Source organism: Panthera pardus, unplaced genomic scaffold, assembly GCF_024362965.1.
Source record: "Panthera pardus isolate Hobbes unplaced genomic scaffold, ASM2436296v1 HiC_scaffold_8, whole genome shotgun sequence".
Lineage (NCBI taxonomy): Eukaryota > Metazoa > Chordata > Mammalia > Carnivora > Felidae > Panthera > Panthera pardus.
The window spans coordinates 2493535-2507973 of record NW_026527013.1 but is presented as its reverse complement, the minus strand read 5'-3'; the positions used below and the strand labels follow the sequence as shown (position 1 = coordinate 2507973).

The window sequence follows — 14439 nt, the reverse complement described above, 5'->3', positions numbered from 1 at the left end:
TTTCCTCAACTCCAAAATGGGATGCGTTATCGATAAGGTTAAAAGACAAGGCTACTTCCAGGTGTCTGGCAGGGTCTCAAGTGCCTCATTAGTGGGGGCATCAGCTGGGGGGGGGGGGGGTGGCCGTCTCCACTATTCACGCCCCCGCCCAGCCAGACCCTGTCCCGGAGCCTGGCGTCCCCCAGCGAGGCGTCCCCAGGAGCGCGGCAGGCCCCTCCTTCAGGCCTCACCTCCGGAACACCACTGGGTCCTCAGCTGCTTCGGTCCAATCGCGGGATTTGTCTCTACCGCGCAACTGGCGTGGGCGAGGGTGCAGAGAAGGCGGAGCCCCGGGCCAGGCAGGCGGGGCCGCCTCGGAGACTGGCCTGGTGGCGCCTCAGAGACCTCGACACCCAGCGACCCGGCAGGTCCCCGCGCTGTACCCAAGGGGACTCAAGCAGGAGCTTCCCCGCACACGCGCGAGTATTCACAGCGGCACGATTCACGATGGCCAAGAGGTGGCGACACCCCAGGCATCCGACAGATGAATGGCTACGCGCGTCCACCGCGCACGCGCACGTCCACAGATGAGCGTGTCCACTGCGCACGCGCGCGCCACTCAGCTGTGTCCACTGCGCACGCGCACGTCCTTCGGCCGCGAGCAGGAGCGAGGCGCCCACACCCGCTGCCCGGCGTAAGGATCTCTGAACACACGACGCTCAGGGAGAGAACCGAACACGAGAGGCCACACGGGGTGTGAGTCCACATTTGTGAAATGTCCACAACAGGCTCATCCACGGACGGGAAGGGGGCTCGTGGGAACCAGGGGCTTGGGGGTGGGGGTGGGGTGACAATGGGGTTGCTTCCGCAGGTCAGAATGTCTTGGTATTAGAGGTCATGTCCGCACAACCTTGTGAATGTACTTAAGGCCGGGTTGTAAACTTACTTTAAAATAGGATAAATGGTGGATTTTACGTTCCATACATTTTACTTCAATTTATTTTATTTTTTAAGTTTATTTAGTTATTTTGAGCGAGAGTGAGAAGGGGAGGGGCAGAGAGAGAGAGAGAATTCCAAGCAGTCTCGATGCCAGTGCAGAGCCTGACGCGGGGCTTGATGAGATCATGACCTGGGTTGAAACCAAGAGTCGGGCGCTCAACCGACTGAGCCACCCAGGTGCCCCGATTTTACTTCAGTTTAAAGAAAATGCATATTGTGTAGCGTCTCTCTCCTCCGCTGGGTCACCTCCACGAGGGCAGAAACCAGAGCCACCGGGTCTCCGGTCTGCTTCTGCGGCAGCCCTGGTGGCCAGGACAGGGATGGGCACACAGGAGGTGCTCAGTGTTTGCAGAATGAATGAGCGCGGGAACCCACGAACACAGGCACCTGACCTTCTGGAGGAGGAAAGGTTCCATTTCCTCAACTTCTGGAAGAATCAGATGGATTCTTCAGACCTCCCTTCTCGGAATATCTCCTCCCGCATCCCCTCACTTGAAACCTGGGTTTTTCTCTGGCCCCGGGGAAACTCGCTGGGGCCAGACGCGCGCGGGCTTTTGTGGACGAGAGAGGGAAAATCAGGGAGGACCCGGTCCTTTAGCAAGTAAAACTTTTATTAAATAAACTTTCAGTTTCTCCAGACCAAAGAGAGGCGTTTGGACATTAAGATGATGGTTGCAGCTTCTCCAGCCAGAAATGCAAACCCAGTCCACCCAAAGTTCCCTGTAAGTTCCTTTCTTGTCTTCCTTTTCTGTGTGTGTGTGTGTGTGTGTGTGTGTGTGTGTGTGTGTGTGTGGCGATTTGTCTCCAAAAGTCGGTTTGCAAGTTGAAACTTCATGAAATTACTCGTAGCAGAAATAAAGTACATCGTACAAATCACGTAGGTCTTCGATGTGGAGTATAAAAATGGTATTTACAGCCAGTAAACATGGACCAGAAGGACACAACGCCACTGCACGCCAGCAGGCTCTCCCAAGCAGGCCTGGCCGGGGCTGGGCAGGTGCCGGGGACGCGGACGAGGCCCCCTCGTGGCCCCTGAGCACACGCTTGCACACGCAGACGCACAGGACACAGGCACGCTAGAGTGTCTCGGAACAATTATCAAACTCTGGAATATCGAAACAAGTTGGTCATAAGATTTTTTTTTTCTTTTCCTTTTTTTTTTTTTTTTTTTTTGCTATGTGGTTTTTTTTTTTTCTTTTTCTTTTTTTTTTTCTGGGTCAGTCAACACATTTTGGTAGAAACAAAAGGGAAGGCTGTTTTTTCTTTACAAATTTTTTTTTTTTTTCTTGAGCTTACGAAGTTCTCTGGTGCCTCATTTGGCAAGAGGCCCCACTGGACGTCCAACGAACTTGACTCTGTGCTTCAAGATGGGTTTTCGTGGTTCGAGTAGCTATACAGAGGCGCCCCACAAGACCTCCCTCCCCGCCCCAACTAGGAAACAAAAATCCACTGTTGTCTGATTTTTTTTCCCCATTTTTTTTTCTCTTTTCTTCTTTGTATCTTCTCAGAAAGACCAAAATTAAAAAAAAAAAAAATTATTTGTAGAGGTATCTCTGGTAAAGGGGTGCTGGGCCAGAGCGGGTTGGGTTTGTCCAACGCGCGTGGCGATCTTGGTCATGAGATCGTGAACTCCAGGCTGGTGATCCGAAGGCAGGGAGGGCGGCTGCCTGCCCTTGGGAGGGGGCGCGAGGGGCAGGGGGGCTCCCCCGACCCTGTCTGCCCCTGACGGAAAGCTAAGGGCTATTGGTCACATGAGTAAGGCTATGACGGGGGTGGGGGTGGGAGGCCAGGGGGGGGTCTCTTCTTTGCCTACATCGGGGAAGGCAGGGCCCTGGGGTGAGGGAGGGGGTAGGGGTTCCAGAAGCTGCAGCTAAGACCAGGGACACTCGAGCTGGCCGAGCCCAAGGGCCTGCGAGAACGTCGGTGGCAGGGGCCCAATGTCCTGGAGGTATATCGCGTTGGCTGATGATTCCCAGTGCTTCTCCGTGCCCTGGTCTGACATGACAGCGGGAGGTGGGGACACACTGGGCTGCCCGGTCATCCTCAGCCCTTCTTATGTCCCTGCTGAGTGACCGGGCCAGGGTCACCTTCTCTTGGATGGAAGGAAGTCGGAAAAGTTTGGTCCCATGATCTATACTCAAAAAATATATATACTGTCTATAGCTCTATATATATATGCATATATATATATATAGGAAAAGTTGTGATTTAATTTGGGGAAGCCACCAAGGGTGGGGGCAGTGAAGCCCTCGGCCCCCAACTCAGGAGCCCCCCTCCCCAGCTGGGGCGGACCACGAAGCCCCCTTCCCACTCCGTGTGGCCCGCAGTAGTGTTTCACATTAGGGGGCGGGCGGGGGGCAAGGGGAGACGGGCGGGGGTGGGGCTGGTGTCCAAACTTGGTTGTAATTTACGGAAAAGTCCGGGGTCGGTTGGAAGCGGGAGGCCCTCCTGGGGTGGGAAGGCCCCTCACCTGGCGGAGAAGGGAGGGGCGTTAGGGTGCGGTGATGGGGGGCATGCAGGCCGACGACATCGCCCCCCACCCGCCCCCTTGCCCTGGCCAGGCTGGGTTCCAGGAACCCAAGGGCCCCTGTCTGCTCAGAGAGAGTCCATTTCCAGGTTCAGAGGCCAGCGGTCCGCCTTGGAAAGGACTGGCCGCCGAGGCTGTTTCCTCATCTGGCAACCCCCGGGGGCAAACAGTTGTGTTTATTCTTGTCTCATCTTGTCTCCCCTGCTCCCTGCCACGAAGGCAGTTCTCCCCCAACCCCCGCCCCGTTTCTGGTCATTCACAGCTGTGTCCCCGAGCGCTGTCCCCAAACAGTGCCTAGCGCATAGTAGGTGCTCAGAAAGGATTTGCTGTCCCAGGGTGTTAAAGTGCATGGGTCGCCTGTTAGTTGTCTGATCCCGTGACCTTCGACTCTGCGGGTGCTGATTTGGCAGGGTCTGAAAAGCATGCGCAGCCCCTAACTGAGCATCTACTTCGCGCCAGACCCCAGGCGCGGCGCTTTGATGACGACGGCGCTCATGATTAAAAACAAAACAAAAACAAAATCAAAACAAATGATCAAGAGCTTTCCAGGTGGCGGGTCCTGGGCTCAGCTGGGAAAACACCGCGTCCCCGAGCGGATCCTCCCTGCTGCTTCTGGGGAGGCGACTTTCGTGAACCCATTTCACAGATGAGGCTCATCAAGGCTTGTGGTCAGTTATGTTTCCCTACTGGCCCCTTAGGCTCACTGTTCATTCCCCCAAAGAAGGTGCTTAGTTGTTGATAAAGTTGTTCTCTCTGGTGGCAAAATACACTCTTGGGGATTTGTTGGGGGGGGGTCTCTTTTGGGGGGGCATGCTGGTGAGCGGGGCAAACATTCCACTTTTTCGCCAGTTCACTGAACGCGGGTGACACCAAATGAGGAACTTGGACAGGGGCCCAGCTGGGAGAGTCACAGGACAGGACAGAAGCCCCTCCCTCGAAGCATGCCCCACCCCAGACCAAACCTGGCCTCTCAAGTGAACTTCTATTCATCCTTCAAAACCTGGAAGGATTCCCCAACCCCCCTCTACCCCGGTTCCACCCTCTGTCCCAGCCCTGATCAAAGGGGGGATTGGAGGGTGACTCTCTAGCTCTGTCCCCACCATCCCAACCTGGGGGCTCCTTGTGGTCTCCAGCGGCATCCCCCCTGGGGGTTGGGGAGGGCATGGAGAACGAGGGGGTGTTTGGCCAAGACGGGGGGTGGGGGGCGGGGGTGGGGGCGGGTGGGGCCGCCTGGCGGCTCACCTGGGCCAGGCCCGCAGCCTCCGGGCGGCTGTGGGCGCGGTCAGTAGGGGTGTCCCGGGTCTTTGGGCCGCTTCAGCTGCACTTTGAGTCTCTTCATGCCGATCTGAAAGCCGTTCATGGCCTGGATGGCGGTCTGCGCGCTGGCCGGGTTGTCAAAGCTCACGAAGCCTGTGGAGACCGGGGCGGAGCCGCGATGGTGGGCCACGTGGGCGTCCTCTGCTGGCTCCAGGGCGGCAGCCCAGGCTTCCCTGGGGTCCTGGGGGCGGGGGGGGGGGGGGTGCGCTGGCAGGGGCAGATGGGGCAGGGGGGAGGGCTGGCCAGGCACGCACAGCAGCCCGGGCATGGTCCTGTCCCCCTCTGCACTTGCTTCTGGGGATGGGAGGCTTGCTCCTTACCTGGGGTCTGCTGTGCTGAGACTTCCCGACTGGCGGTGGGGGACAGGTGAGGCCGCGTCCTCCCTCCCTCCCTGTCCTGAATGCTTGCCTCCATCTAGACCCCGGATGCTAACCGTGTGGCCCCTCCAAGACCACTGTCCCTCTGGGGTCCTGACTGTGCATGGGACTCTTTCTCTCGCTCTCTCTCTCTCTCTCTGCGAATGTCCTGGGTCTCTCCTCTCTGTCCTTCTTTTCTCCCTCCCTCTGCCTTTTATTCCTCTTTCTCTATCTCTGTCTTTGTCTCTGACGGTCTCTCTACCCCTGTCTCCCCTGAGGCCATGAGAAACACTCCAGCCTCGGGTTCCTCAAACTTCCACCCCCCAGACCACCCTGCCCTACTCCTGGCCCCTCACCTCTTGGTCCTCGATGGTGTGGAGGCCACAGGGGCCGGTGGGCCCTCTGGGGCGAGGGTCTGGATGCACAAGCATTTGGAGGTGGGGGTCCCTGAGCTCCGTGTAGGAGGCCAGGTGGGAGGTCAGGCGGAGCTGGGGGCAGGGCTGAGCAGTCTTGCTGAGGCCCATGGGGAGCCATGGGGGAATGAGGAGTTGGGGAGGGGTGACATCTTATCATCTCCCCTAACACCTGTCCCCCATCATATGGATGAGGAAACTAAGGCTCAGAGAAGGCATGGGACCCCTCACTGTGGAAAGGGACTGAGTGTCCCCCCCCCCCCCCCCCCGCCATTTCCGTCTTCCTCCTGGAAGCAGGATGCAGAGGAGGCACCTAGGCACTGGCAGAGGGTCCTTCCTGGTGCGGCTGCTGGGCCACTCTGTGCCTCTCTCTCCTCCAAGGATACTGGGGCAAAGCTTCTTTTTTCTTTTTTGGAGATTTTTTATTTTTACATAATCTCTCCACCCGACGTGGGGCTTGAACTCACAACCCCGAGATCAAGAGTCACAGGCTGCAGCTCCTCTGAGCCAGCCAGGCACCTCTGGGGGCAAGTGTTCTATTTTACGGTTGGACACAGAGTATATACAGGAAGTGCTTAATAGGCAACAGTTAGCCTTTTGAATAACACAGGGTGGGATTAAGAGTCCCGAGTTTGGGGTCAAACAGACTGGTTCTAATTTAGGTTCTGTCTCTTTGCTGCTGTGTGAACTTGGACAAGTTGCAGTGCCTCTCTGAGCCTTAATTTCCTGTGTCCGGGGACAAGGAAGTCCTCCCAAGGCCTTGCACGACGTCCCCTCCCTGCCCTCCCCTCCTCCCTCTCTTCCCCTTGCTCACTCTGCTCCAGCCACATGGGTCTCCCCCTCGCTGTTGCTCCAACATGCCAGACAGGTCCTGCCCCGGGGCCTTTGCATGTGCTGTTCCCTGGAACCCTCTACCCCACATATCCCTTGGCTGGAAAATCTCCTCATTTGGGTCTCAGTTGAAACATCACCCCCTGCAGATCAGTTTCTATTTCCTTACTGATGGCGTTCTGCATTCCATCTATAGCCCCCTGGCCTATGTCCCGCTTTATTTCCAGCTCCTACCCAGAAACCTGTGCTTTTCAACGCCCTCATCGCTGACCACAGGCGGTTATTTAAATTTAGATTTAATTAAACATTCCGTTCTTTGGTTGAACTGCCACACTTAAGGTGGCTGGTAGCCATGTGTGGCTGACGGCTCGGGTGGCAGAGACGCGCAACATTCCCACCAGTGGAGAATATTCTGTTGGACGGCGCAGCGGGACTGTGAGCTTTCGAGGGCAGGAACTTTGTTGGTTTCCTTCACTGCCGTGTATCCGCACCCAGCACGGGGCCTGGCACACCGTAGGTGCTTCCTAAGCGCTCACCCTAATTCACAAATGTGATCCCTTTGGACCACACTTGTCTCATGGCTGACTGCGCCCTCCCTGGCCCCTGTTCCTTGGCAAGCGGGGTGGGGGACGGGGCGGGCGGGGGGGGGGGGGTGCCTGCAACAGGGACTCACCAAAACATTTGCTCTGGTTGGTGGCCCGATCCATAAACACCTTGGAGGAGATGATATTGCCGAAGGGCAGGAACATCTGCGTCAGCTCCGTGTCTCCAAACTCCTGGGGGAGGTGGTAGATAAACAGGTTACAGCCTTCGGGACCTGCAGGTAGGGGAGAGAAAGACATAAAGCCCCCAAGGAGAGGAGGCGGACCCCCCGGGGGAGGGGCGCGGGACCGGAGCCCACATCCGGCATCTCCGGCGGTTGGAGGGCGGCGCCGTGACGTCAGCAGGGAGGGCGTGGTGACGGCGGGGAGGGGCGCGCGGCGTGTGCCCACGTTTGCCTGTCTAATCCCGCGCTTGGGGCCTGCGAACCTCCGGAGGTCCTCGGGCCCCGGATCATTTACAAAATTCGGCCGGTCCCTCCCCCCAAATCTGAGATAAATCCCTCAATGCCAGACCCTGGATAATCCCCAAATCCCAGACAACCTGAACCCCCTGAAAAACCCCTGAAACTCCAGACCGTTTACAACATGAGATGAATTGGGGGGGGGGGGTATACGGACACCCTGTACTATCTTTCCACTAATTCTGTAAATCTAAAACTGGTTTTAAAAGAAAATGTTCATTTTTTTTCCCCCTACAAGTCCGATGATCACAGAATACAGTACGACGACCAATTCCTGGTCCCAAACCCCAAATATCTAGATGTGTTTCAAAACTGTGGCTAATCCTCCAAACCTTGAATCATCTTCGAAACTCAGACGACACAAAAGTAAAATCAAGTAAAAGAAAAAAAAGAAAATTCTCTAGTCCCCGGACCCACATATCCTGAGACCGCCAGGTCATTTTAAAAATGATATACTACACCACCCGGAAAGAATTTTTTAACGGCACAGCCACCTCTGCAAACCATCCCCTCTCCAAATAATCCCCAACGCATGACTCATGTAGAACCTGTAAATAATAATCCAATTAAAAAACCTTCATTGTCTGGAGTCCCGCACATTCTCCAAACCTGCCCCTAATCCCTTCCCCCACAGTCCCCACAAACCGAGGGAGAGTCCCCAAACCACCAGAATTCCCTTCACCCCGGACATGAGCACTCCCCGCCCTGGCAAATGTTAAATCCCAGATGACACATTCACATGCAAGCCTTCCTTCCTGATTGGGACCAGAGTTCTGATCATGCTTGTTTTTCAAATACAGGCGTGTTCCAAGGGGATCACGGCGACTGACGCGGATGGCACAGTTTGGACCGTGACACAAAGTTCACGTTTGCTTGGGTGCTATCCTCATGTCCACGACACGGGAGGTGAATGCAGAAGCCGCACCCAGCTGAGTGGGACCTCGCGGAAAACAGTGGGCGCGCACCCCCCCCCCCCCCACACACACACAGGTGGCTCCAACACCTACCACTTTCTCGGGCCCCCAAGCGCGTTGCGAGCCACACGCATCCCCATCTGGGGATCCGACTCCCCTTCTGACTTCAGACAAGCCTCTTTGTGTCACTTAACAGCACCTCACAGCTGCAGCCCTTCCTGTGTCCACCTCCACGCGCGAACGAACGTGAGGCCTTTTCCAAGACAAAGTGCCACATCTGTTGTATTTTTTTTTGAGCCCGCTGACACGCATGCCGCCGTGCTGTCGTTTCTCTTAGGGTTCTGTCTTTTGTTTTGTTGTGTCACGGACGGAGCTTTTGAATGGTGCATCCTGACCCCATTCAAGCAGGAACCTTCTAGATTGTATTGCGAGCGTCTGCATGCTGGGCAGACGCTCCAGAACCCGCGGCTTGACCGCATCTGAACTAGCTGTTACCTCCTCGGCCCAGGGTTGGGGGAAGTTGGAGAAGGGAGACACCCAGGTCTGAGCCATCAGACCTGAGACACCTGGGCCCTTTCTGAAGCTCCCACCGGCCCTCCCTGGGGGGGGGAGTGTTGGGGGGGGGAGGTTATTGAAAGTCATATCGGGGGTGCAGGGACTGCCAGACCCTCCTGTCTGCTGTCTGTGACTTTGACCACAGAGCCCCCTGGAGATAGAAAATCCGGGAACGGGTAGCAGTTGGTGGGCAGAGCTGGGGACCCCTCAGCCTAGGGCTCACCTCCAAAGCCCAGCGCCTGTACCCTGGCAATGCCTCCCCGCCTTTCACAGGCCAAGGGCAAGGGAGAAATGGGCAGAGCCTCAAAGAACTCAGTCTGCGGGACTCCCCTGGCCATGGGAGTGTCTGGGGGCTTTTCTAGCTGGTCACCTCTCCCCCACCCTCACTAGCTGCATGACAAGAGAAAGGGCCTTGGGGTGCTGAGCCACACTCTGTGTCAGGACGGGCCCTGCCTACTTCCCAGTAGCGCCTCTTGACACGGATGGCTGCTCTTGCGGCAAGTGAGGAAACTGAGGCACAGGGCAGCGAGGCGCTTTCCTTATGATGGCACAGTCAGAACTGGGTGCATCTTAATCCCGGTTGTCTGACTCCGGAATCCACCTCCTCCCTCCTTCCACTTTACTGGGGAGGCCTCAGCTCACCCCAGATACCTCATCGCCACGGCCCCCCACCACCTCGAAACGAGTGTCCTTTCCAGAAATTCAGAGAACCATCCATCCCGTCTTGCGGAGGAAGGCTGGTGGGGGTGGGGTGGGAGGAGGGTCACCGCTAGTCCTAGGGGGTCGAAGCTAGCACGGTTCCCACATTCCAGAAGAGGAACCCAGGTCTGTGTGGCCCGCGGGCCGCACTCTTAGAAAGCCGCGGTTCCCTGAGGTCTCGGGGTCCTGGAGGTGGAGGGGGCGGTCAGAGGGCTGGGCTGGCGCCCGGGGGAGGTCGCGGCCCCCTCACCTTCTCGCTGCTGCTGCTGCAGGAGGGGCGGCGGCTGGGGGACGCTGTGCGCGATGGGCGTGATGGCCGCGGTGGGGTACATGGCTGCGGAGACCGGGAGCGAGACACAGGGCGGAGGCAGGTGTAAGGCCGGTGGGCGGGGCGGCTCGAGGCGGGCGGGGGCGGGGCCACTATGGGGGTGGGGCCACAGTTGCCTTGGGAGCGGAGAGGGGCGTGCCCACGACGGGGGGGGGCGGGCCCAGGGAGGGGCCAGGGCGCGGGGAAGAATGGGGCGGAGCCATGATACGACGGCGTGGGGGCAAGGCCTCCTAGCGGGAGGGGGCGTGGCCACAGCCGAGGCCGGGCCTGAAGGAGTGGCCAAGGCCACAGAAGATCCGAGTGGGTGGGGCCAGAGCTTGACCAGCAGGGCCACGGCTGAGGGCGGGGCCCTGGCAGGACCCAAGAGGCGGGGGCCAGAAGCTGCAGGGGGCGGGGCCAAGACCTGGGATTGGGCCAGGGCCAGAGGTAGGAGGCGTGGCTAGGTGCAAGCGGGAAGGCCGAATGAGAGGGCGTCCGCCGAGGGGCGGCGCCAGAGGCGGGGTGTGGCTAGGGGCGTGGCTAGGGGCGTGGCTAGGCCAGGTGGAAAAGCCGGGGCCCAGGGGCGGGGCCCCGCCCGGACTGGGCTGGACTGCCCTCCGTACCTGTGTACTGCTGGACGCCGGAGAAGGCAGGATGGAGGGTCTCGGCCACGGTCGGGCTCTGAGCTGCGGGGCAAACGGAGAGACTGAGTGGGACGGGGGCAGCAGAAGTCTTCCAATTACCCCCGCAACTTCGGAGCCAAAAGGAGAGCAACATCCGCCCCAGCTTCACCTCCGCATTAACCTTTTACAGGTGTGGCCCCCATTTTACAGGTGGGAAAACTGAGGTTCAGAGAGGTGAAGCAACTGGCACGGGGCCACTCAGATAGATAATGGCGAAGTCGAACAGGACTCCAGAGAGGTTAACCATCACCCCCATCTCTCTGTCCCCATCTGGACCCTTTCCCTCTTCCCCTTTTACTCTCTGGAATCTCCAGGACTTCAGGCCTCTGCTCCCCATCACCCCCATCCCTTTCCCTCTCTCGCACCCCCACATGTCACTCATCAGACACCCCTTGGATCCCTCATATGGCTGTGACCACCCACCACCCAACTGCCCCTGGGCGGGGGCGATGGTGGAGGTAAGGGGAGGGGAGAAGTTGTCCAGACCACTAGAGCTGGTGCCTCCGGGGGGAAATTCAGCCAAAAGATTCTGCTCGAATGGAGAGAGAGGCTGCTAGAGGACGGGGTGGTGGTGGGGTGTGCCCCTAAAGGGGTCACACGCACCAATCACTCTGTATTGATGGAGAAGTTTTGTATCTTGATTGTGGTGGTGGTTACCCGAATCTATACCTGTGATAAATGGCACAGAATGCCCTCCCAACACACATACAACAAGCGAGGGCACGTACAAAGTGGCACACTCTGAGTAAGATCTCCAACTCCTGTTGAGTTCATTGTACCCCCACCAACGTCAGTTTCCTGGTTTCAACAATGTGCTGTGGTTATGTAAGATGTTAGCATGGTGGGCGGGGGGGTGGGGGTGGGGGGACTGGGTTGGAGGTACTGGGACCTCTCTGTACTATTTTTGAAACTCCCTGTGAGCTCCAATCATTTCAAAATAAAAATAAGTTCTCCTCAATGGTGGAAACACAGATACTGCCAGCTACTGGCAGATGCTTGCCTGGGGATTGTGGTCTAAGTAAGGGAAAGATGGGGCCCCTGCTTCACAAAGGCAGGGCCGAGCCTAGCTCAGGGCATGGTTAATACTGAATGAATGAATGAATGAATGAATGAATGAATGAGGCTACTGACGTCTTCCTAAACAGCAATGATTAATAACTGAGATGGATGGTGCTGCTGTTCTCAGGACAGGTGACACGTTCAGCATTTTATATACTGAGTCCACTGTCCGTGCAACCTCATGAGATGTCTGATGTTATCTGCCCCATCTCCCGGGTGAGCAAACTGAGGCCCAGAGACTCACGGAAACTATTTAGGGCCACCAAACTGAAATCTGCACCCATAAATGCCTGGGTATAAAGTTCCCATGTTTACGCACCCTGCTACAGCCCCCTTCTCTGTGCCCACCGCTCACATCTGTCCAGCTGAGACCGCCTCTGTTTCCCAGGCACCAGGGCACAGGAACCCACGCTTGTCCCAGAGATGCCTTCCCGGCCCCACCCCCTCTCCTCGGCCCCTGGGGGAACCACTCACGTTACCTGGGTAGGGCACAAGGCCATTGGCATACACGGTCTCTAGGGCAGGGTGCCCCCCAGGGAAGGGCACGACGCCAGCGAAGCCATTGGTGATGGGAGCCACGAGCCCGGGCACGGCAGTGGAACCAAGCAGCGGGGGCGAGTGCAGTCCTGTGGGGCAGAGGAGCGCGATGGGGAGCCTGAGCCTGGCCCTGGCCCCGGCCCCGCCCTGCCCACCATCCTCAGGCCCCTGGCGGACTCTCACCAGAGGCAGGGGCGATGGGTGTGGCAGGCAGCCCGTTAAGGCTGACGGCGCCGATCTGCTGGATGTGGCAGGGTGAGAAGGCCACGCCAGGGCTCAGGTAGCTGCCCGACGTGGACAGGACCGTTGTCTGCTGCTGCATGAGCTGGGGGCGGAGAGGGAGTCAGCGTGCACAGTCGGGGTGGCACCTGCCCTGAGGTCATGACGCCCTGGGGAGGCCTGGCCCTCTGGTAACTGGCGGGGGTGGGGGAGCGGTCAGCCTGGCTATCGTGGCTCAGGCCTCAGTTAGGAATTGTGGGGCTCAGCCTGGGATCGAGGGTCAGTCTAGGATCAGGGTTCAGTCTTCAGGTCAGGGCTGAGTCAGGAACTGGGGCTTGGTCCGGGATCGGGGATCAGCCAACACGGAAGTCAGCCAGGGTCGGGTCTCAGTTGGGAGTCAGCCTGGATTTAGAGGCTCCTTTTGGAGCTAAGCATGGGGTTGTGTCAGTCCAGAGTTGGGGTTCAGCTTGGGCCTGGGGCTCGGTTCGTGGCTGGAGGCTCAGCTGGGGCTGGGGCTCAGGAATCAGCCTGGATGTGGGGACTCGGCCGTGGCCAGGATAGGACCCCGAGTCAGACAGACTGGGCAGGAGACGGGAAGAGGAGCAGAGAGGCAGCGGCCCTCGACAGAACGCAGAGAGAGAGAGAGACCGAGCTGAACCCCAGAGTGGCCTTGGGAGACAGGCGTGCGTCTGCCGGGGGTCACTCACAGCCTGGGGCGTAGGCACTGTAGGGGCTGAAGGGCAGGGTGAGGGACGGCGTCAGGATGCCCAGCTGGCCCACCATCTGTTGCATGCGCCGGAGCGTCCGCTCCTTGTCCGTGTCGGCAAACTTGACCACCAGGCTGGAGGAGGCACCCTGCAGGGGCGGCGGCGAGCAGGGAGGGAAAGAAGGAGGCAGGTAGCCAGGACTCTGGGTTCCTGGAACCACGCCAGCCCAGGGCCTTGGCCGCGCGCGCGGGGTAGATGCCGGGAGGTCTCAGTCCCGCCCATGGGCCCGCCGCCGCGGGACATGCACGTCGCAGCGAGAACCGCTCAGAGCTCGGCGTCCTGGGTCTCGCACTTGACCGTGCGGCCGCCTGTGCGCACAGGTGGGGCCTCTGGGCCCCGGGGGGTTGTGTCTGGGGCCCAGGAGAGGACCCGGCCTATCAGCCAGCCACACTCTCAAAAGTGGAGAAGCCGACTGCTGGAGAGGAAACGACGGGGACCTATAACGCACTCACACCTGAGAACAGGTGAGACACCGACCATCAGAGAGGTTGCCCCCTGTGATGGCGAGCTCACTCCCTGAGACACCTCCTCACTGGTCAGCTCCCTGCAGGAGAAAGCCTGAATGAATCCTGCCACGCTAGGGACTAAAACTGATGCCCAAGTACCCAGAGAGCAAGGGACCGGAAGCTCTGACACTGCCCTGCCCTTCACACCTAGTTTTTTGGGGTTTACTTATTTATTTTGAGAGAGAGAGAGAGAGAGATGGAGAGGCTGAGTGGGGGAAGGGCAGAGAGAGGGGGACAGAGAATCCCAAGCAGGCTCTGCGCTGGACAGCACACACATGGGGCTCGAACTCACGAACGGTGGGGTCACGACCTGAGCCGAAATCAAGGGTCGGATGCTTAACCGACTGAGCCCCCCAGGCGCCCCCTGCACACCCATTTTGAGACCAGCTGAGGAGCAGAGTTGAGTTCTGGAAGGCCTGTCGTCCCCTGGCAGATTTGGACATCACGTACAGTGATGGTGGCCCCCGGCGCCTGCTTCCTAGAGGGCAGGGCCACTCCCAGAGCCCGGCTGGTCCTCCCCGGCCTCTCCCTGCGCCAGTCCTGCCCCCTGCCCATCCCCACCCTGGCCAAGGGGACGTGTCCAAACGACCTTCCCTCCCCTGTCAAAACTTTCCGTGGCTCTCATCGCCCTAAGAAGCCGTTGCTCCTCAGCTTGGACCGCAGCCCCTCCAGCCGCCCCCCTGCTCCTCCACTGCCCCCCCCATCCGG

At 58.7% G+C, this 14439-nt stretch overlaps 1 protein-coding gene across 1 annotated transcript in view; it reads right to left on the bottom strand.

Annotated features, from left to right (window-relative positions):
- Positions 1 to 1722: 1722 nt before the first annotated feature.
- CELF5 (CUGBP Elav-like family member 5) overlaps positions 1723 to 14439 on the bottom strand; it is a 48327-nt gene continuing 35610 nt past the window's right edge. The window contains 8 exon segments of the mRNA XM_053897247.1: positions 1723 to 3448; positions 4748 to 4915; positions 7096 to 7239; positions 9904 to 9987; positions 10584 to 10646; positions 12182 to 12328; positions 12423 to 12565; positions 13168 to 13313. Coding sequence (XP_053753222.1) covers positions 4788 to 4915; positions 7096 to 7239; positions 9904 to 9987; positions 10584 to 10646; positions 12182 to 12328; positions 12423 to 12565; positions 13168 to 13313 — 855 coding nt within the window. The 3' untranslated portion in view covers positions 1723 to 3448; positions 4748 to 4787.